Source organism: Cheilinus undulatus, linkage group 11 (genome assembly GCF_018320785.1).
Source record: "Cheilinus undulatus linkage group 11, ASM1832078v1, whole genome shotgun sequence".
Classification (NCBI taxonomy): domain Eukaryota; kingdom Metazoa; phylum Chordata; class Actinopteri; order Labriformes; family Labridae; genus Cheilinus; species Cheilinus undulatus.
The window spans coordinates 44,414,138-44,437,554 of NC_054875.1; the positions used below are offsets into that span (position 1 = coordinate 44,414,138).

The following is a 23,417-nucleotide window of genomic DNA, read 5'->3' on the forward strand; positions in this document are numbered from 1 at the left end:
CCGTCCCGCTCTGCATTCTTCCATGAAAGAACGATCTCTCACCAAGGACACAACAACACACAGTCAGCGTGTGCACCATCTGCTGGGTCTCTGTTGAGAAAAACAACAATTTAAACGTCAGTGTTTGGCTGATAAACAGGCACTACTGCACTGTGTAGTTTCTCTTTCAGTCTCATTAAAAAAGCAAAATAGCAATGTTGCTAAAAGTATAACGTGTCAGGTGCTAATGGCTTAGCGGTTAGATCATTCCAGCCTGTCAGACAAGCGGCTCCTTTCCCTCATGTCAATAACCCATTCCGTCATAAAGTCTCCCAGAAATCAGGGTTAACCTGAGATACCAGATAGGCTGTTTCATATTTCCATTGCATGCGATATGCTTCATATCCATCAGGGTAACCATTCATACAAATTGTTTGGGAAGGGCAGAACCTTTCAAAAAATTCTTGGGCGTTGATTGGGCAAAAGTTCTGTCTTTACGGGCAAATCAGAACGCCATAATAACATAATAGGCATGTGCAGCTCCAGCATAGAGTGAAAGAATGTTGTCCAGTTCTGATAAAAAAAATGCCGCTATAGCTACATCAAAGCTAATGGCTTCATCAGTGGTCATTATTGTTTACAGGCCTGCAGTACAACTAAACCATGCATGTAGCTACCCCCTTATTCTCTTCAGATGAGACTGACTGGTCTGAGAATTTCTCAGGCCTAGCACAAACATTTAAGCTTGGAGCTTGCAAAATGAATCAGCCAGCCAGACAGAATCTGGCCAGTCTATCAGCTTTGCGGGGTTAAATCAGGGTCATTGTGATCTCTGAATTTTAATTTTTTCTATACCTAAAATTAAATGTGAACTCTTGCACACTGTATAACTTGTACAAAGATGCTACCAACAGAGGCTGTAGTCCTCAAACCATCAACTGTAGAAAATACTGAACAATGCCCGAGTGATATAAGCCATTTAGTCGCTGAAGGAGGCATGATTTTGCGACGGCAGCCATATTGATAAGGTTGTCCCAAACTAACTTTAGATGACGTAACAACAAGTTAGAGACATGGAGCTGAGGCTAGCAAATAGCTAATGGTGCTTTACATTTAATCTTGGAGCTCTGAGTTGATGTCATCAAACATGTGCCCAGAACTCATAATTTCGACTCATAAGTCGGAGCAACCCCCAGTACTGCCAGTTAAGAGATCAGCAAATGGAACGTATTCATCTCAGATGTGCCCTCTCAGTACTGGCATCCAACATCCAAGGTAAATAGACCACCATAATATTGCATGAATCAATGTCCTTATTTAAACAAAAACAGATGAGAACATTTGCCCCTCCTGTACAGTGTGTGCCCTTGAAGATATGACGTATTCTGACCAAAATGGTCTGTCGTACCGGCTCACTATAAACATGCTTATTCCTGATGTAAAAATTGGCATTTTATCATGGGTGTATGTAACTTCCAGTGCTTCTGCAGGCAACCTTTAGTGAAACTACAGTTTTTCTGAACTTCCTAATTGTAAAATCAGTCCACCATTGCTCCTTAATGTCTCGTTTCACTTTAAAAACTCACAGACAGCTCAGTGGAAAAGTCAGAAGCCATGTACACCTTGTGTTATCAAACATTTACTTTTTTACTCTTTCTTTATTCCCTTTATAATCTATAACAGGTTAATTTTTCCCACTGTAAAGATCATATCCTAATCTTCAATTTTACTGATCTTCCTTATCTTCTTTTGAAATAAAAGCAGGTCTTTATCCAAACAGGAAGTCAACTAGACTTCATTTAAGAGAGTACAAAAATCCAAAATGACACAAAAAATGCCTACAGTGGAGTTTATAAAGGAGGCAAAAAAACTGTGATTATTAATAATTAACTTAAGGATTTCTGAGATTAATTGCAATAAAAAATGTGGTCATTTGACACCTCTTATATCTAAATGTTATGTAACTACAATGCTGTTAAAAGGAGGTGATCTCTCTATCTTGCAGAGTGCAAAGGTGTTGAGATAATTACTGTAATGGATCAGGTTCCTTTACATAAGAAGATAGATTGGGGGTTTTAAAAACAGTCTCTACCTCTAACAGCCTCATTATCTGCTTCTAATGTCCTGTGGATAATCATATCATTAAAAAGTTGGTCTTAAGTATGTCATTTCCTCTTCCTGTAGCTCTTCCTTGGTAAATTAGTGAAGGAAATGAGTCTGGTTTGAGGATAAAGCAGGATTATTGAAAGTCAGGGAGTCTCAACAGTCTTACACAAGGAGGGAGAAATTAATTTCCCATGATGGTTATTATATGTCCAATTTGCTTTATGACAAAGTATCTGGAAGGCAAACAAAATTGTGCAGTGTATTAAGTGCTGAAGGGCAAGTGAGTTTTTTTATTTCAGCATTGTCAAAAGTTCTCTTTACTATGTTTGAGTAATAAAAAAGAGAAATTGACAAGTGAAATTAAGTCCTTTAAAACAGACTGCTTTTTATGTGATGTGTGCAAATTTGATACATACAAAGTTTGATATGTGCACAGTTTGATAGGTGCAGAGTTTGATAAGTGCAGAGTTTGATAAGTGCAGAGGTTGATAGGTGCAAAAAAAGATATGTGTAAAGTTGGTGCAGAGTTTGATAAGTGCAGAGTTTGATATGTGCAAAATAATATATGTGCAAAGTTGGTATAGAATTTAATAAGTGCAGAGTTTGAAATGTGCATGGTTTATTAGGTGCAGAGTTTTAGATGTGCTGAGTTTGATAGGTGTAGAGTTTAATATGTGCAAAATGTGATATGTGCAAGGTGTGATATGTGCAATGTTTGTTAGTTGCAGAGTTTGATATGTGCAAAAATTGAAATGTGCGAAGTTTGAAATGTGCAAAGTTTGATATGTGCAACGTCTGAAGAAAATCCTCAAAATCTTTCTTGGCATATTGGGTTTGCAAGCAAAGGTTGCAATTGAACCCCACGACCTTGACCTTTGACCCATGACCTCCAAAGTGTAAGACATTCATCCTGCAGACAGGAAGAACATTCAAAGTTTGAAGTAAATCCACCTCAGTATTTTTAAGATATTGTGCCTTCAGTCTTGGCTATCGCCAGTGTGGAGGCATTATTTTGACTGTAAAAGAGCAGAAATGTCATTTATGAAGCAAGTATAGATTTCTCATTGATAAAAAGTATTTCTGATGTTCTGATTGATTTGGTGTCTTACAGGCCCTGAGTATCTGAAGAAGAGAGTGCTACAGGAGGTGTTGGAGGGTAGCGAGAACACAGACACCGTCATGCATGAGCCGCTGTTAGCCGAGGAGGAGCCCTTGCCCACGCCGCCTGAAAGCCCCTTCATGAATGAGCTGGACAGCCTCATGCCCGGCTCTTCTCCCGGACGCACCCCCTCCCCCAGCCCGGGCATCTTCAGCAAGGAAGACCCCAAACTCCTCAGTCCAAGGAGCTGGAACGAAGACAAAACCAGTAAAGGAGGCGGCAGTAAACCCAACAGCAAACCCAACAGCAAACCCAACAGTCGTCCCACCACACCTTCAGCTGCTGTTACTGCTCCAGCTCCGGCTGCTCCTGCTGCTCCTGCTGCAGCTGCTCCTGAAAGCGGAGGGGCCCCCAGCAGCCGTGGCCCCTCACGCACCCCGAGTCGTCAGAGCAACAAGATCGAGCAGGGGTCTGACCTGGAGATCAAGCCCCTGCAGAAGTTTGACTCAGAGGTAAAAGCTCCAGAAGCTGCTCCTCCTCCTCCTGCCTCCCCTGAAAGGAATAGCCTCATCGCTGCAGATGAAGAAGAAGCCCCGCGCCCTGCCTCCAGAGTATCCTCTAAAGCCGTGACCCCTGAGCCCAAAACCATCGAGGTCAAACCTGAGCGAGCTCCGTCAGTCCAAGGTCGAGCGACGCCCGCATCTGAGCACAAAGCAGAGTCCAGGGAGGCGAGCAGGCCGTCGAGCAAAGCAGAGACGAAGCCTGTACTAAAACGACAGCCCAGCCCAGCTCCATCCCCAAGACCTGCACCAACTCCTGAACCTAGAACAGTACCAAAGCCAGCAGAAGTCAAAACTGTTGTTGCCAAACCAGCCCCGAAGGTTGATCCCAAAGCTGAGGCCAGACTGAAGGCGAGCCCGAGTAGTGAGGTGGCTGCAGAGTCTTTGGATTTGGAGGTAAAACTGGAAATAAATGTATTTTATTATTCTAAGTCATATTCAAGTATGGCTGTGAAGCTGGATGTCCAGACTTATACATTACTACAGTTGCCTGATATTTTTCTAGAGGACTAGCTGGACTACAAAGATGCCCTGACTTTCCTTAAACTGGTTCATAAGGATGCAAAAGTGGGCTGCAGAGTTGTTTTCAGTGGGTGATGAATGTGTCTGGAAAAAAGTCCATTAAATGAAAGGTAAATTAGCTCAGCTATGAAAAGAGAAGAAGAAAAAAGTCTGTCTAAATAATAGAAAATACCTCAGCACCCCTGCCTCTAATCTGTATTCTTTTGCTAAGCCGTCAACTAGCTGCAGCTTCATAAACTCCTAAAGATACGAGAGAGGATATCTGGTTTGGATTAGTTATTTACTGAATTCCCTCCTATCATATTTCTGTTTTCTTCTCTAGGGCCCAAACACCATCATGATCTGCATGGTTATCCTGCTCAACATCGGCCTGGCCATCCTCTTTGTACACATCTTATCATGAGACATTTTCCACCTCCACAGGTAAGAAATTCACATTCCCACACACCTGCTACCATGACCTTTTGTCTTTCTAGGTCAGCTGAAGTTTTTCTCATTTTCCATCCTCTTTCTATAAAGAAGGCTATTAGAACTTAAGTTAAAGGTCTGAACTACAGTTAGTTTTATTTTTTGCACCTGAGAAGAATGGGTTTTTGTGTTATTCAAAGCCCTTTTTAGGATTGTATCAGTATGAGGAATCCTGCTGTTAAATCTGCTGTTTAATTAGGAACATTTATTTTCAAAGATTTATATTTTGGGGTTTAATGCCTTTATTCCTAAAGGAGGGCAGGGGATAGAGTCAGAAACAGGCATGAAAGAGTCGGGGAGAGACATGCAGGAAAGTAGCCACAGGCTGGACAAGAATCCAGGCATCCCACGTACACAGGGCACACCTTAAACCTCTAGGTTATCTGAGTGCTATTAGGAAGAATATTTTAATTGTAAAGTATAAGATGAATAAAGAAAGGCCACATTTTGATTTAGTGCACCATGTCACTATGTAGCAGCAGGTTGCTATAGTGCAGCTTATAGCTCATAAAAAGACACATGAAGCTTGATTTTACTGTTGAAAATATGCAATGCACTGTAATCCAAAGATATTACTTTCACTTCTCATTACTGAATGTCTGGTTCTACAACAGATTGTCACAAAAGTTCTAGTTTAGAAGAGACTCTGTGTTCTTTATGATAAAGGTGAGTGCATTTATTCGTATCGGCTGAAGAAAGTTTTGAAATATTGGCATATCAGATATTGCGCATTCCTAGTTTCAGCTTGAAGCTTTGCAGGATGGAGCCACCTAATGACAGCCAATCCATCCACTTTCCATCTGATATGAGGGATGTGCAATATTATCAACATAATAGTGTCAGCACATAATGGCTGAAAGGTATTGGTTTCAGAAGATATGAAATTTCCTCACAGTATTTACAGCCAATATATTGGCTTTGCAGAAAGTAGGAATAAGTTTGTGTAGTCCCGGGCAGAACTGGCAGACCTAAATTACATCAGCAGAAGTTTCTCTTCCCTCTCTATTATCTAAATTCCTTAAACTTTGAAGGACTTAAGTACAGCTGGTTAAATCGTTACTAGGGCTGTCAAAAGATTACATTTGCATCACATTTTATCACATTTTTTCACATTCCTCTGTATTTCATTCAAAACTGTTTTGTGTCATTTTTTTTATTTTTCTGCTGTCTTAAACTATGGCTGACTGACTTCCTGTTTGGATACAGACCTGCTTTTATAAGTAGATCCAACCATTTAAAATGAACTTAACCACAGAAAAAGGAACTTGTTATGGATCTTGAAGGAAATGAAGGGAAAGTAAAAAGAGGTAAATGTTTGATAAGACTAAGGCAGATGACTTCTTACTTGAATGTCAGGAAATGGACCCCAAAGCAGACTCAGAAAACAGGAAGGAGTCAAAATCCATTTAATGAAGGCAAAAGATTGGTACACAGGAGGTCAATCAGATCAGGCAATAGTACAAAAAATGGCAGGCAAAACTCAGAAATCAACGGACAAAAACTGTTTCAAGGCACAAGGAATCTATAAGAAAAATAAGGCTCAAAAGTAATGTGCACAGGGAGTACTACAAGAGGATCTCACACAGAAGGGAGTGAGTGGTACATAAGGAGAGGGAAGACAAGCCCAGAGACTCAGACACTCACACGCAGGTGAAACACGTGAAGCGATTACAGATTCGGGGAACAGGTAGGGAGGAGTGATCTGAAAAAGAGACACAAGGCAAGTATCAGAATACAACAGGAAATGACAAGACGCGGAAAACATGAGGAAAAAATAAAAAATACTTAACTAAATCAACCAGGGGATGTGACATGTCCACTGAGCTGTCTATAGGGTTAGGTATTGTTTGGGCTTTTTCTGATATCGGTGCTAAATTGATTAAATGGTGCTGGTGCTGGGCGTCATGGCAACACAGAGGTTAGCGCTGTTGCTTCTCACTCTCCCGGCCAGGGCTTTTTGTGTGCAGAGTTCGCATGTTCTCCCCGTGCATGCGTGGGTTCCCCCCGGGTACTCCGGCTTCCTCCCACCACCAAAGATATGCTTGTTAGGTTAATTGGTGACTCCACCAATTAACCTCTTGCCCAGGCTCCAGCCCCCCCGGGACCCCCAACAGGATAAGCGATATAAAAAAATGGATGGATGTTTTTTGGTGCCTAAATGATGCCTGAATCAATACTCTCAAGAGAAAAAAGGTCCATTAAATATCTGCAGGTAAATAATAGCTGTCTTGGTGTCCTAAATGATTCAGAGAAATATCTTTAAAATATGCAAATAAAACAGGATAAGAAAGAAAAAGGGTACAACCTCTCTAAGTAAAAGGCTGAAACAAAATTCAGATTCTGGCATTGTGTCAGAGACAGTGTGTGAAAGTGTCTGACTCTGCCTCGGTCGGAAATGTAGGCACATATTGCTTCAGACAGAAAAACAATTGAAAGAAGAAGTGGTCTGGTACTGAAATGAAGCACTGGAATCTCTCGCCTCTGGAACTCCCTCCCCAGGCCATCCGTAACGTCAAAACATTGACTATTTTTAAATCTCACCTCAAAACCTACCTGTTCAAACAAGCATACTCAACCTGACTATCACTCTGTAGATCTCTCTTCTTTTTAACTGTTACATCCTTTTAACTTGTTTTTTAACTTGTTTTTGTTTTTATCTGTTTTGTACGGTGTCCTTAGGTGTTTTGAATGGAGCCTATAAATAAAATGTATTATTATTATTAATCTCCCCGGGAGGTTATCAGCTGTCTTGGTATCAGCACCATATCGGTACTGGATTGAGGTTGAGCTGTGTGTGAGATTTTTTTAAGTGAAATGAGTGAATGAGCAGTGGTGGACTTATTCTCAACAGGGGGAGACGCTGACATGGCTAACCTAAAGTGTGCTGAAAGGGACAAGAAAGCATCAGATTACTGGCTATTTAAAACAAATAGTGCACTAATTATGGACCTTAGTTAATCACGATTAATGCAATTATCTTGACATCCTTCATTTTAACACTTGAGGGGATTTTGCTTTATTTGAAGCATTTTGTCAAGATTGTCTCAGGGAACCACACTGCTGTTTAACCTGTTGTTTAATTAGTAAAATCCATTTAATTACAGCTCACTCTAGTACAGGAAACACTTTCTGTTTTTGCAATAAAAAAGGGTAAATATCATGATCAGCTGAAATGAGTTTGGAAATGTCAGCATATAATAGTCTGCAACAAAACAATAATGTGCATCCTGATGTGATATGAGCAGATGTGATGCTGAAACTTACTAAAATGCTGCATGATGCCAGAAGGGTACAAAGGCTAATGTTCTCAGAGCAGATGAGCTCGTTTTAAATCATTTGCATTGCTCCTTTACTGCATGTTACTCTTTCTCCAGTCTCTTGTAACTGTCCTGTCTGCATAAAGTCATTAAAGTCCAAACATAAATTTAAAAATTGCTGCCAGGGAAAATAAACCCTAAAGAACTGAATATAAAAAGTGGTAGGTGACTGAAAGTTCATTAAAGTCCAATGTTGTGTCACTGCAGGTCACCAGCAGTGCTGGAGAGAGTCGACCTTCCTCCTCCTCCTCAGTTTGGACCAGAGATCAGAGAGACGGCTGAGAAGCTTCATGCAGACAGCAGCAGCGGCAGCAGCAGCTCCTCTGAAGGTTTAGTGTTGGTGTGACTGTGTGCAGCTCTGTGAAGCTCCTCTCTTTGACAAACTGAAGGACAATGAATGACTGAAAAAGAGTCATCAGAATACGATGATGTTTGGCTGGATGTGGTAGAGCATGTCGGCACTGGAGACGTCTCGGTTTGGCTTTGTCACAGTGTGTCACAAGTGTGTCAACATTTAGCAAAAAAAAAGGGCTTTAAATTCAGATTTAATTGGCTCATGATGATGGATTAGCCAGACTTGAGAGTTAACTTAGATAATGAAGTTTCGTCACATCATATGTTTGTTTGTATTATGTCATCGCCGGCTGAAGGAATGTTGAAAACATGCAGACTGAATAATCTCTCCACTTTGCCTTAAACTTGAATGTTTGGACTTCTGCAGCCAAAAATTATCAAGCATTAACTGTCAGTATCATTGCTTTAATCACCATCAAGCAATCTTTTGGCTCTGACGTCTATTAAAAAGACTCGAGCATCATTTCAGCTTCATTTCCGCTAAATGCATCCTGCAAATATCTGTATTTGAGACTGTGTTGTACTACACTGTGAAATATTCATAATCACTGGGATTTCTGTGCATTTATTGTCATAATGCTGCTTTGATTTTAGGAGCTGATGAACCAAATATAGAATAGGAAGCTTATGAGTGTCGCTGCTGCTGTATATGTGTATGTTTACTGTGTAGCGCCCCCTGAGCTGTGGATGTGTTGCAGTAGAATGAGCTTGCAGAAAATGAAGGCTGGGATTTAAAAGATCACAGAATGATGTAGAAAAGTTGCCCAATCTAGAAATATTTATGCAGGTAGCAGCAGGATGTTAGAATGAAAAGTGTCACCATTGCTGCTCTGGCTCCTGTTGTGTTTCGATGAGTTCAAGTTTTGTACGCATGAGGGCACTTTGCGTGTTTGTGTCTATTTTTGTACCATTTTGAAGTGTACATCTTTTAAGCATTCAGATATTCTCCTGAAGGGTTTTTTGTCAAGAACTATGCAACCCCAAATTAATTTATTACCCAAAGAAGTCCGATTACCTCGTGATTGTGAGCTGGAGGAAAAAGGGGATTGTTCTTAACTCCATGTCTTACACTGGGAATATGTTGGCTTTAAAAGGATTTAAGAGGGTTTTAGATGAAATTGTTGTGCCTTTTGAGTTTGCAAATGAACACACAGACCACTTGTTGTGCATTGTTTCAGTGCCAAAAAAGAAAAAAAGTGTTAAATAAATCTCCCATGATCTCATTTTGGCAGGTATTTTCTTCATTCTAGCGATGTGAATTCAAGGGTTTGTGCATTAAAACAGCATCCATATGGTCAGTTATGTAAAAGTCTTTTTGTTTTGTCTGTTCTAACTACACTGCTGAGTTTGAATACATGCATTTATGTAGCCAAACCTGGTCAAAATTACAACACTGAGATTAAATAAAACTTTTACAACACTTCTGATTGTGTTAAAGGTTTGTCTTGGCCTCCCCGACTTTGGATTTTGTTTGGATAATGAATGATACTTCTAGAAATCCAGACTAGTCTCACAGCAGAACTAAGTATTTTTAAACACCACCTGTTTGCCAGCATGAGACGCCTACCATCCCTCCCCTGGGACACAGTGAATACCACACCCTATTTTAAACCAGGACAGAGTTAGGCCTCGGTTCTTCTCATGCAGCTCTAAGAATGGCACGGATAAGAAACTACATGTAAAATCTGAGATATGGTGTACTGAAAACAGCTGATGTTGTAGGAGGCATTTGGTGGTTTAACAACAAACTAACAGCTGCAGTTTGTAATCTGCCTTTTCAGCTTTCATGTAGAGCTCCAATGTACTGAACAGCACTGCCCCCGTGTGGCCAAAGTGGGAATAACAAAAAGATCAGCTCAAGTCAGTGAATTTCCCATCATGGACCAGGGGTGTCAAACTCAAGGCTAGAGGGCCAAATCCGGCCTGTGTATTGTTGTATCTGGCCCGCAAGATCATACAATCTTATTAGAACTGGCCCACAGGTATGAGGTCTCTAGATTTCCTCCCGTATAAAAATGTCCTTTTTTGGTAACTTTTTCATGTTTTGACATTTTCATATATTTTAACCCTCAAGATTCACAATTTAAAATTCTAAGTCAGGGGTGTCCAAACTATGGCCCCGGGCCAGATGCAGCCCGTGAGCCATTTTTTGACTGGCCCTTAAATTCTTGAAATGAAATGAAATATGGTCCACATTAGAGCATGAAACTTGTACTTGACTGCATTATTCTTCTTTGGTTCAGCACACAGCAGTCCTACCATGCAAATTCTGTAAACAAACATTTTGACAGCCAAACTAATAAGAATATCTTGATTTATAACAATCTGATAGATCATGATAGCGAATAGCAGCACCAATGGGATAGAGCCAGTGGTATCAACAGCTGACCAGAGACCCCCTGAAATCTGATTGGCCACCCCAAACTCCTTAAAATGATTGGCTATTTGACTTGTCAGCCACTAAATAGCCATTCTGGCATGCCATATCACCAAGCATCTCTTAACCTACATTAGACTGGTTTTACTAACTTTAATATCCTCAAGGTGAGGCATATAAAAGTGGCCCCACCATCCTTATATAGTTCTTTAAGTGGCCCCTAATGGAACAAGTTTGGACACCCCTGTTCTAAGTCATATTTATACCTTTTAAAATTGTGATTTTGAATTTCTATCCCATGTAGTTGCATTTTAAAACATTACTTTGCCTTTAAATTTTGTGCTTTGACCTTTTGAACTAAAAATTTAACTTTTCATGTCCAACTTTGAGCCTTTGAACTTATCCTTTTGACTTTTTCAGAATGATTTATTATCAGTGTTATTTTTTTAAATCATATTTGATTAATGGTGAAAATGAGGTTGACACTTTATGGTCAAATGTTGACCTTGTTGGCTCTTAGGGTTAGGCCTAAATTCAGAGTCCACGATTGACTTTGACACTCCTGGCCTAAATAGTCTCGTTGGAGCAAATCTGGCCCCGGACTCAATATGAGTTTGACACCTCTGTCACAGACACATGTAAACAGGTTAAGTTAAGGTTTGTGAACAGAATAACTCTTGTCATTTAGATCAGTGCTTCTCAGCTGGAGGGTTGCACCAGTGGACTAGTGAGTGTATTCTTATTTATATACTGTTTAATGGGTATATTCTGTGGCAGTAATACTCAGTGCATGGCATTTTTGTGTGGCTCTTTTAAGTCTTACTTGGAACAAAAAAATCTTAAAAAAGGGAAATTTTGACCTAAGAAATGACTTAGTGCTTAGCCACATCAATCAATTTGTTTCCCGCGTTATATTTGAAGAATTTACTTGTCAGCTTTTTTTTTTGTCTGAACATTTTCACCAGATATGTGCAAGAAAGAACATGCAGAATAAATATGACTGATTCTTTTAAAAAGGACGAAACATGTTCCAAATCTGACTTTGTACTTTTGTTTTACCATAGAAGGAAGAGGAAGAGGAGATTTGTGTAAGCTGAGATCTCAACCAGCAGTTCCTGTAGTGACTGGTTTTTCATTTAACTTTTTTTTTTTTCAAAATATCAATCAAACTTTATTCATATAGCAGTTTTCATACAAGACAGCATAGCACACGTGCCTTGCAAACAGGCAGATTAATAAAAGGAGATAAAAGGAAATGAGACTCCACCACCACCACCCTGCAATCCATACACATTATGGGCAAAATACATCATAAATAAAACATACTATAAGAACAGGAACTTGCCAAATATAAATTTGGCTTTTTTGCCAGTCATATCCTGATTTTTGTCAACTCTGTCATACATTAAAATGTATTTTTGTTTGCTCTATTAATTCTAGATTTAAAATATCAAGATTCCAGGTATCTTATACTGGTATTCAGTGTTGATATTTAGTCATGAAATCTATTTTTCCACTTTTTCTCATTTATTTCACTCATCTAAAGGATCTCATCTCTGAATGTCATGATTTTCTATTTTTTTTCTTTTATATTAACCACATAAAAGTAATCTTTTTAAACAAGTTATAATGGCATATGGATAAGCTAGTATTTTAACAAATAAGCAGGATAAATGAGCAGAGAAATTGTCCATTTTTTGTAAAATGGTCAAAACCACTGTCTGATGGAGTTGACAGTGGGAATAAAAGGTGATGGCTTTAATTATTTTTTTTACTCTTGTAATTATTCTGATCATCTTTGTTGACTATAGATAAAGAAAAAACTGAGAAAAAAAAATATATATATACAGTTAAAACCAGAAGTTTACATACACTATATAAAAAGGCACATCAAAATTTTTTCTCACCGTCCAACATTAAATCAGATGAAACTTTTCCTGTTTTTGGTCAATTAGGATTACCAAAATTATTTCTATTTGCTAAATGCCGGAATAATGAGAAAAGGATTTTTTTTAGACAACTTTTATTACTTTCTTCAAAGTCAGAAGTTTACATACACTAAGATTACTATGCCTTTAAACAATTTGGGAAAGCCCAGATGATGATGTCATGTCTTTGGAAGCCTCTGATAGGTTTATTGACAACATTTGAGTTAATTAGAGGCACACCTGTGGATGTATTTTAAGGCACACCTGAAACACACTGCTTCTTTGTTTAACATCATGGGAAAATCAAAAGAAATCAGCCAAGATATCAGGAAGAGAATTGTGGACTTGCACAAGTCTGGTTCATCCTTGGGTGCAATTTCCAGATGCCTGAAGGTGCCACGTTCATCTGTTCAAACAATTATACGCAAGTATAAACACCATGGGAATGTCCAGCCATCATGCCGCTCAGGAAGGAGACGGGTTCTGTGTCCCAGAGATGAACGTGCTTTGGTCCAAAAAGTGCATCTCAACCCAAGAACAAAAGCAAAAGACCTTGTGAAGATGCTGGCTGAAGCTGGTAAGGGTGTGTCATTATCAACAGTCAAACGAGTCCTGCACCGACATGTGCTGAAAGGCCACTCTCCGAGGAAGAAGCCATTACTCCAAAAGAAACATGAAAAAGCCAGATTACAGTTTTCAAATGCACACAAGGACAAAGACCTTAATTTTTGGAGACATGTTCTGTGGTCTGACGAAACTAAAATTGAACTTTTTGGCCATAATGACCATCGTTACATTTGGAGAAAAAAGGGGGAAGCTTGCAAGCCTGAGAACACCATCCCAACTGTGAAACATGGGGGTGGCAGCATCATGTTGTGGGGTTGTTTTGCTGCAGGTGGGACTGGTGCACTTCACAAAATAGATGGCATCATGAGGAAAGAACATTATGTGGAAATACTGAAGCAACATTTCAAGACATCAGCCAGGAAGTTAAAGCTTGGGTGCAAATGGGTTTTCCAAATGGACAATGACCCAAAGCATACTGCCAAACTGGTTACTAAGTGGCTTAAGGATAACAAAGTCAGTGTTTTGGAGTGGCCATCACAAAGCCCTGATCTCAATCCCATTGAAAATTTATGGGCAGAGCTGAAAAGGCATGTGTGAGCAAGGCGGCCTACAAACTTGGCTCAGTTACACCAGTTCTGCCAGGAGGAATGGGCCAAAATTCCTGCAAACTATTGTGTGAAACTTGTCGAAGCATATCCAAAACGTTTGACCCAAGTCATACAGTTTAAAGGCAATGCTACCAAATACTAATGAAATGTATGTAAACTTCTGACTCTCAAGAAAATAATAAAAAATTGTCTAAAAAATTATCTCTCTCATTATTCTGGCATTTAGCAAATAGAAATAATTTTGGTAATCCTAATTGATCAAAAACAGGAAATGTTTCATCTGATTTAATGTTAGACGGTGAGAAAAAAAAGTTGATGTGCCTTTTTATATAGTGTATGTAAACTTCTGGTTTCAACTGTAGTTATTACATTCTGACTTGTTATCAATAATACCTTGGTCAAATATTTGTAATTATCAGACCCATAAGAGCTTAAATTTCCAAGGTATATTACTTACATTCATTCAGTATCCCAGAACATTTTTAATTGTGTATATCCTCCCAATATTAGTGTGAATTTAGACATTTCCAAAATGTTTTTGTTCTGCCTCCTTATTTCCACGACCGCCAACATGGTAGTTGTAAACTGGTTGGATTGCTTTTAATTTTGGGTGTGATAAAGTTGCATTTCCTCCCAGACTCTCTCCATGTCCTTGTATTTGTAGAGGTGTGTTTCACATGTTCAAGCATTCTTCTGTTGTAATTTAAATATTAAGTTCTCTCTCTCACTTCCCTTTAAGGCACACAGCTGAAGTGTCTTTAAAATCTGCTGGTGTGGCAGAGTACAGAATTTGTCTCGAGTCTTTCCCAAAACCTGTTATTAAATCTAGTCATCCATTTATGCTTTTAAAATTTTGTATTTCTTTTATAAAATCTCTCACCTGGAGACAGCTAAAACAATCCCCTTTAGGTCTTGAAAACTGGTTGTTACCGTTCTTAATGTACATATATATGTATATACTGTGACCCCTTTCTTTCTGTTGCAAAGAATCTTACATGCCAAAATGTCTAGGATATCAAAGAAAAATGCTTAAATAAGATGAATGCATGCATGTTGTTACAGGGCTTTTAATGACACACTTTGTACCGTTTCATTTTGTCTTTTGTTTCATCTAAATTCCAAACTTCCACATTTTTCATCTGAGTGGTTAAAAAAATACATTCCTGAGGCTAGACCAGTTTAGAACCACTTATTTAACCATTTAAGTGTTGTGCAGTGCTAGGCAGATTTGGGGGAAAAAGTTTTAAAAATCTAAATTTATAAATTCAATCAATACTTCACTCGGTAATATAGTCGACATAAGAATCAAAACAAATAGTGCAGTCAGCAAAAGCTTTATTTTCAACATGTAAAAAAGGCACAGACAAGAATAGAACAGGGGGATGCTATCTAATATTCCTCTCCCTCATCCTCCTCCCCTTCCCCACTCTCAGCTCCCACCTCCTCATAATCCTTCTCCAGAGCAGCCATGTCCTCTCTGGCCTCGGAGAACTCTCCCTCCTCCATACCCTCACCCACATACCAGTGAACAAAGGCACGCTTAGCGTACATCAGATCAAACTTGTGGTCCAGACGAGCCCAGGCCTCTGCAATAGCAGTGGTGTTGCTCAGCATGCACACGGCCCTCTGGACCTTGGCCAGGTCACCACCAGGAACCACAGTGGGAGGCTGGTAGTTGATGCCAACCTTGAAACCAGTGGGACACCAGTCCACAAACTGGATGGTGCGCTTGGTTTTGATGGCTGCGATGGCAGCGTTCACATCTTTGGGCACCACATCACCACGGTACAAAAGACAGCAAGCCATGTATTTGCCATGGCGAGGGTCACATTTCACCAACTGGTTAGCTGGCTCGAAGCAGGCATTGGTGATTTCTGACACTGTTAGCTGCTCATGGTACGCCTTCTCTGCAGAGATGACAGGGGCGTAGGTGGCCAGAGGGAAGTGGATACGGGGATATGGCACCAAGTTGGTCTGGAACTCTGTCAGATCAACATTCAGGGCACCATCGAAACGAAGGGAAGCAGTGATGGAGGACACGATCTGACTGATCAGCCTGTTCAGGTTGGTGTAAGTAGGGCGCTCGATATCGAGGTTTCTACGGCAGATATCATAGATGGCCTCGTTGTCCACCATGAAGGCACAGTCAGAGTGCTCCAGGGTGGTGTGGGTGGTCAGGATGGAGTTGTAGGGCTCCACCACAGCAGTGGACACCTGGGGAGCTGGATAGATGGAGAACTCCAGCTTGGACTTCTTGCCATAGTCGACGGACAGACGCTCCATCAGCAGGGAGGTGAAACCAGAGCCGGTGCCTCCTCCGAAGCTGTGGAAAACAAGGAAGCCCTGAAGACCTGTGCACTGGTCAGCCTGAGGACAAAGAAGGGAAACAGTGAGCACGTCATAATGGAATGACATCAAAATTGATATTTTTCCATAAAAATTAGAAATGGGTCACCCACCAGCTTGCGGATCCTGTCCAGCACCAAGTCGATAATCTCTTTGCCGATGGTGTAGTGTCCACGGGCGTAGTTGTTGGCAGCGTCCTCCTTACCAGTGATCAGCTGTTCAGGGTGGAACAACTGGCGGTAGGTACCAGTGCGCACTTCATCTATGGAAACAAAAACCCACATTGAATTAGAATCAATTTGCACAATCACATATTTCACTTTAAATTTCCTACTTTAACATTCAGCCAGCAGTGCTGACACCTACCAATGACAGTGGGCTCCAGATCTACAAAAACAGCTCTGGGGACGTGCTTTCCAGCTCCAGTCTCACTGAAGAAGGTGTTGAAGGAATCATCTCCTCCTCCAATGGTCTTGTCACTGGGCATCTGTCCGTCCGGCTGGATGCCGTGCTCCAGGCAGTAAAGCTCCCAGCAGGCATTGCCAATCTGGACGCCAGCCTGACCAACGTGGATGGAGATGCACTCACGCTGTGAAAAGAACAGTCAAAAATTAATAAAAGGTGGTTACGGTATTATTAAGTAAATTACTGGTTTGGTTGAGCATTCCTTTTTAAGTTCTGGTCTTGATTGAGACTTGTCAGACACTGAAGGCGAGTCGTCACATGTTTAAGACGGTCATAGAGCTAATGAAAGACATGAGGAGGAGGAAAAAAAGGCTCTTTGTAAAGACTGAGACACCAGAGCTTCTTGACTAAAGTCACCTGATGTTTAACATTTATTCACCCTCAGGACACAAAATCCCCTTTAGGAATAAATAGCACAGTGCCATTTAGACAGATAATCTGTTTAAAGAGAGAAATGTGTTGTGAATCTGGTTCAATACTGGACTCCTTTTCATATTTAAAGGATTAGCAGTAACCAAACTATATTTTTTCTTAAGATAAGCACAACTTTAATAATCAGCAATAAATCAACCAATAAGATCTTAGGACTCCTATTTTACAGGTGTGGCATCATATAAAAAGGTTAAACTTCTGCTATGTCACAACCCTAAGTGAGAACAAAAGCCCTGATAGTTGTGTGGTAATACAGTCCAACCAAAGATGCGGTGTCATATTGTAATATTAAGGCGTGGACCCCTGAAGGACTGAATATAAAACGCTTTAAGTGAAAAGGTTTTTGATTTTTAAAAAGGCCATGCCCCGTCAGACAAAGAGGCGGTAAAAGAGGAATGCCTCAGGCTGAGAGCACACTGACCCCTTGCCAAGTGAAGTGGGTCACTGCGAAGCCTGAAAAACCCGGAAACTGGCAGTCATGACAGCTTTAAGCTGAACCCTTCTGTCGAATTAACTTCAATCGACCACCGTTAAAAACGGCCGTTGTGGTCGACGACGAAAAAGTTTTGTTAACCGCCCAAAAGATTAATTCTTAATAGTGACCTGCCACGTGATGACACACTATCGTCAAATATTCTCTAAAAGGTCCGAAAATGTCCTCTTATACTCACCATGTTTATTGGAGCTGAAAAATCTGAGGGAATTTAGACAAAGAAGAGGAGAAACCGAAGTTATCTCTCGCAGCTGGGTCGTTATGCGTCCTGTGTGAGAAGTAACTGACGATTTTTTTCTAGGTGGGGCAATTTATACTTTCTCAGCCGGCGGAAAAGAGCTATGGAATCCGATTGGTCGTAAGGGTCACATGGGTGGATTCCTATTGGTCAAAATCAAACAGTTCTATCTCACAATGACGTGGAAGGAGCTGTGCAGGAAAAGTGGGGCACTGATAAACCCGTGCCGGTAACTGTCAGTTTGAGGCAGCTCCAGACCGGAAGTGAGTACATTTGAAAGGTATTTTTGAATTTGAGGGCTTTTGTTTGACCTCGTACCCTTTAATATAACAGTAACACGTCATTACAAAACACAATGTATGTGTTGCACTTATATTTGCACAGTCTTTCGTATCTTCAACCATTCCAACGAGGTTGGCCGTGAAGAAAAACTAAATGCTTTTCCCTCAAAACGGTAAGGTTAATAATTACGGTGGCCCTAAAGGTAATGATTTAACATTTTACCGAACACAAAAAGTCACTTGAAAGAAACATTAAACTTGGCACAAAAAAATCATGAAGCATAAAGGTATTTTTTAATTTAAAACATAAAATTCAAAAACATTTTACAATATGCAAAAAAACTAAACAGATAAAAATTATAACACCTAAAATATTTTTTAAAACATTAACCCCTCTATCACTACAATCAACCTTTAATAAAGTGCTCTTGTGCTTCATGAAATATATATTTTTAAAAGGTTTGGGAGTTGTTGTTTTTATTTATTTATTTTAATGTATGCATTGTTTTTTTTCCGCAGATGTGTTTACACTGTGATTTTTTTAGTACAATGAACCTTTTTGCATTTTATGACATCTTATCTGTTGTGACATATTTTTTGTTATTAATTTCTTCATTTTTGTTTTCAATGGTTTTTAGCTTCCTGAAAAGTTTTTGCATGTCATGAAATATAATTTTGTAATTAAATATTGCATCTGATGATATTCTTTTGTGTTTTATGAATTTTTTGTGTTTAAGTAAATATTTTTAGGTTAACAAAAATGTTTTTGCATTTGACCTTGAGGGCCAACGTATACATCTGATAAGAGTTTAACAACACCATGGTATTGCTCTTTTTAATTTCATAGGGTGAATACTGTTATCGATAATAATGATAAAACATTATCAAACTTTTTTAAAGAAAGGTTGTCACAATATCAATAGTAACTTTTCAACGCTGTTTTTAAAACAGTATATTCTCTGTTATTTCAACGAAAGATTACGAAAAAAAAATACAGATTCTTAAAATTATCATTTTTCTATCCTAAACTGCTGATTGTAAGAGGAGTGAATAATGGGACAACTACGCAGACTCCTACAGTCTAAATCACACACATATCTTGGTAATATTTTGTTTATAACATTGTGAAGGAGTTCTTAAATTTTTGATAATTGTAAACAATTTTAAGTGCCTAGGAGAACTTAAATTATTTTTTGATGTAGTCTCCAAACAGTTGTAAATACTGCTTGTTTTTCTTCTAGTATCAAAATGAAGTCAACATTCAGGTATCAAATATTATCATCTATCCATTGTCTAAACCAATTGCCCCATTTGCAGTTGTAAGGGTACTTCCTGAACTGATGGCCTGTCAATCACAAGGTATATTATCATCTAAATGTATATAAAGGACATATACCTCAGAGGAACAGCTCCCTAAAGTTTGACTTCAAGTTTTGTTGGTGGTGCATGTTATCTAACTGGAGCTAAATGTGGTTTCACCTGGCAACCAAAGGGTCGTAGTTTCCATTCAGAAGGCCATTAGAGGGATATTTCTTCTTCACAGCCATTTTAGACCAAATAGTTTGATTGGACAAAAATCTTTCCATGGGAACTCATATGCTGTACAACACTTACATGTATCATTTCCTATTTATAACAAGCCTCGTGTTTGGAAAGAGCCCTGTTTCTTCTTTTTCCTTCTTTCTTTTCAGAGGAAAACTAAAACCCTTGTTTTCACTCATAAGCCTTTTTTCCTTGGGGGGAAAACTGATAACCAGATATTACTTAGGCACCTAGAATTTTTATTTTCCATCCCAACTTCCCCCTTTGTATTATGTCTTGTGATCTGTGTTCAGGATCCAACCCAGTCCCCTGGGGAAAATGTACACGTTGTACGTTTCTGCAAATCTCAGAAACGTACAATGTGTACATTTCTGAAACAAAATTTCGTATCATGGCTACATTTTGAGAAACGTTCATATGCACGTTTCAGATTAATCCAATCGCTGTGCTGTAGGTGTTGATCAATGAATATTAATATGAATGGGCCTCAATATCGTGTTTTTGGGCCATAAATTCATTGAAATAAAGCACTGGGCAGCACATTTCAACCATTTCCACGATATATCTTAATGTCTGTTCTGTTTCAGTCTTAGAAATATGCATTTATATCCAGTGATGTGTGGTGGGGGGGGTGTCGGGGGGTTGCCCTCTTGGGAGGCAACACGTGTGCTAAAGTGCTCTCTTGGGAGCCAAAACGTGTGCTAAAGTGCCCTCTTTTGGAGCCAAAACACACGATAAAGTGCCCTCTTGGGAGCCGAAACACGTGCTAAAGTGCCCTCCTGGTTGGCAGAACACACTAAACTTGGCTGGGTAAAACATGATAAACTGCCCACTTGGGTGGCAAAAATGCGTGTTTAAGTACCCTCCTCATTGGTAAAACACACTAAACTGCCCTCTTGGGTGAAAAACAAAAAACACAACTCCAGAAGACCATTAGGATCAAGAAATACTAAGAAACATTACTGTTGCAATGACTTTTATGTTGGGCCCTTTTTTGATCTATTCTGAGCCAGAACTATATCTCACAGAACCAGTTTGGATTACCTGGTGCTAATATGGTGTTAAAATACACTAGAATACAGGAAATGGCATCTACTTAATTGAAAATGTTCTGAGGGAAGACCCCCCAGACCCCCTAGGGATTTATTTATTTATTTATTTCTATGTTCTTCACAGTCCAACGTAGAATCTATACAGTTCTTGTGGATGCTGATCCTAACTACAAACTAACTTGAGTAGTCTGACTAGTTAATCTGTTTTAAGGCTATATAATGTGCCATCTGTATAACATATAAACATGTCTAAAGTGCCCTCGAAAACTCGCCAGACTTAATGCCCTCTTCAGTGGCGAGAACGCGCTGTATGTGCCCCTTTTTTTATCTTTTCGCCCCTGCCCTTGAAAAAGTCTGTGCACGCCACTGTTTATATCCTACATTACCCCGAGATTATGATGAATGGGCTAGATTCGATATGTGTTTATTCATTCTCGTTTGTCCACAAGAGTTTGGTTTCCGTTGAAAGTTGAATTACCATAAATAAGTAAATAAATACAACCGCTGAGTACTCCCCTTTGAAGTGCCTAGTACTAACAGATTGATGTCAATGCTTTTGCACGTCATTTTCTGTCAGAACCACAGCAGCTTCGTTGCCACGACAACACCGAGACGCGCAGACGCACTGAACTGACAGCTGCGTGAAGATGCTCTCTAGAGCTGAAACAATCCTTTCCACGATATTTTCTGAGCCTTTTGTTTTCTGATAACTGACTGAATTAGTGACCAGGCCACCAGCCTGCGTATCCTGTGATCGCTAAACACCGAAGCTCAATAATCGATGAGAAAATAAACCGGAAAACATTTCAGGTCGGACACATTTGGATGGTACACAGCCTATATCATAGAACCAATTTTCTTCGACAATACAACTTGTAAGACCCACAGATTTTATTGAGGGGGGTCTATATAATTATGACAAGTATTTTAATTCCCGTATTTACTTCTAAACCAAAAAATAACTTCAAACTTACGGCACATCTACGTTCTATGCTGATGCTACAACAGCGCCATCATGTGTGCCGCGGTGGTAACAACATTGAAGATGTTACTGGATTCCAGCCACGCTCATCATGTCATGTTTTTTCTTTAATAAAATCTTATTCAACGTGAACAAATAAAATAGTGGTACAATACTGATAAATGTGTGTCTCCACTTCTGATCAGTCCTTCAGTTTTACATTCACAGTTTCATGTGTGTGTCAAAATGCCTAAAATAAATAACAACAGGTCTGATAAGTGTTCATTTAGTTATTTATACCAGAATAATTGCATTTCTCATTAATCCATGCATCTCAAAAACTCTGTCCTGGAATTTCACTGTCAGTGTCAGTTTCATCATCTGAGTCCAGAATAACATCAGGCAGCTCTTCCTCTGCATCCTCATCCTCTTGATGCAGGACACTTCCCTTGGCAACAAGGACTCTGTATACAGTCTGCACCTCAGACATTTGTTTTTTCATATCATCAAGGTAGGCCTTCAAAATGCAGTGCAATCCTTCGTAGGCATCTTGGGTGTGCACCACAGGTAGACCTGATGAATAGAAAGACATTCATCATTCCTTGAATCCCACTGATAAATGTTCAAAATAATTTAGATAATCTACTAATTCAATGAAAAATTTTTTAATGTAACTGAATAAAGCATTTATAGGCATAATTTCTAGTCATAAAGAAATTGATATATTTGCTTATTGTGGTTGTTTTCAGAGTCTAGATAGGAACACTCCCTCCCCAATATCAGCATGTGATCTTGCTAACAAGAAAAGCTCCTCAAAATTGCTTTAGCACACAAACTTCATTGTTTCTTGCATGAATGTACAGAAAAACAGTCCAAATGCCAAGAGTGGTTTTACCTTGGCATATCTTTGAGAAAGGCATTTGTGTAGGTTCCTCTTCTTCCTTAAATTCCATCCTCGCGCTTGAATGGTTATCATACCAGTGAGTGCTGTAAGAAATCAAAAGAAAGATTAACATGCAATATGCAAAATAATTAACAATTTTAGGTTAATATTTGAATGTTTGTTTTAAAATACATTCAATTATTCACTTACATATTTTGGTCATGTATTTTGTTGTCAATGCAGCATGTGCAAAAAAGAATTCACCTGTTCTATTTCCTCACCAACAGTCATACCTGATGATGAACAAAAGACATGATCAGTATGAAACACAGCATTTCAAATGTCTTTATCAGGGACTGAAATATCCTTGATGCCAATTTAAATGACATACAATGTAATATTGTTGAAGGTCTTAATCATAAAGGATACACTTTTTGTGCGCAATGCATATGTGTTCAGAGCACTTTTGTTCACCTTTTCCTTTCTGATGCAAGATACAAGATCGAAATCTAACTTTCACCCCCCAACAGGGCTGCAGTGTTTTGAGACACGGTGAATAAGGAAGGAATTTAAAGAGGCATCTGAAAGTCATTTTGTAACTAAAATCCATTGTGTGAACACCAGTGAATAAGGCTCACCTGATTTTAAGGGGAATGAGACCCAACACACTGATTGGCTTGGTACATGTTATGCTCGAAATACTCATGTACCCCTGGCGACTGGGTTGCAACATCTGTCCCTTTTTTAAATTCAGTGAGGTTTTAATGGTAAAACTACCCTTGAGACTTTAAAAAATTATAACTCATTGGAAAAAAATAACTAAAATGTAGAAACTGACT

General features: G+C 39.4%; 2 protein-coding genes and 1 long non-coding RNA gene across 3 annotated transcripts in view; 1 reads left to right on the top strand and 2 right to left on the bottom strand.

The window, feature by feature from the left end:
* jph2 (junctophilin 2) overlaps positions 1-9,825 on the top strand; it is a 36,181-nt gene extending 26,356 nt beyond the window's left edge. Inside the window, exons 4-6 of the mRNA XM_041799559.1 lie at positions 3,197-4,140; positions 4,589-4,689; positions 8,259-9,825. Coding sequence (XP_041655493.1) covers positions 3,197-4,140; positions 4,589-4,669 — 1,025 coding nt within the window. The 3' untranslated portion in view covers positions 4,670-4,689; positions 8,259-9,825. The remainder of the gene's footprint in view (positions 1-3,196; positions 4,141-4,588; positions 4,690-8,258) is intronic.
* Positions 9,826-15,203: 5,378 nt separating this feature from the next.
* LOC121517846 (tubulin alpha-1C chain) lies at positions 15,204-17,938 on the bottom strand. Its single transcript, XM_041799907.1, has 4 exons — positions 17,800-17,938; positions 16,598-16,820; positions 16,345-16,493; positions 15,204-16,252 (listed from the first exon to the last, which is right to left on the bottom strand). Exons 1-4 carry the CDS (start codon positions 17,800-17,802, stop codon positions 15,275-15,277), a joined length of 1,353 nt encoding a protein of 450 aa, XP_041655841.1. The 5' UTR covers positions 17,803-17,938; the 3' UTR covers positions 15,204-15,274.
* A 3,864-nt stretch (positions 17,939-21,802) lies between these two features.
* LOC121517847 lies at positions 21,803-22,872 on the bottom strand. The gene is made up of 3 exons (XR_005992585.1): positions 22,789-22,872; positions 22,591-22,682; positions 21,803-22,268 (listed from the first exon to the last, which is right to left on the bottom strand). It is a non-coding gene; the product is annotated as an uncharacterized LOC121517847 (long non-coding RNA).
* Positions 22,873-23,417: the final 545 nt, after the last annotated feature.

Bases quoted from the DNA above. Each gene is read 5' to 3' on its own strand.
- LOC121517846 (XM_041799907.1), bottom strand. The intron at 16,494-16,597 runs GTAGGTGTCAGC...TTGTTTCCATAG, and splicing joins TCTGGAGCCCACTGTCATTG to ATGAAGTGCGCACTGGTACC. The intron at 16,253-16,344 runs GTGGGTGACCCA...CTTTGTCCTCAG, and splicing joins TGGACAGGATCCGCAAGCTG to GCTGACCAGTGCACAGGTCT.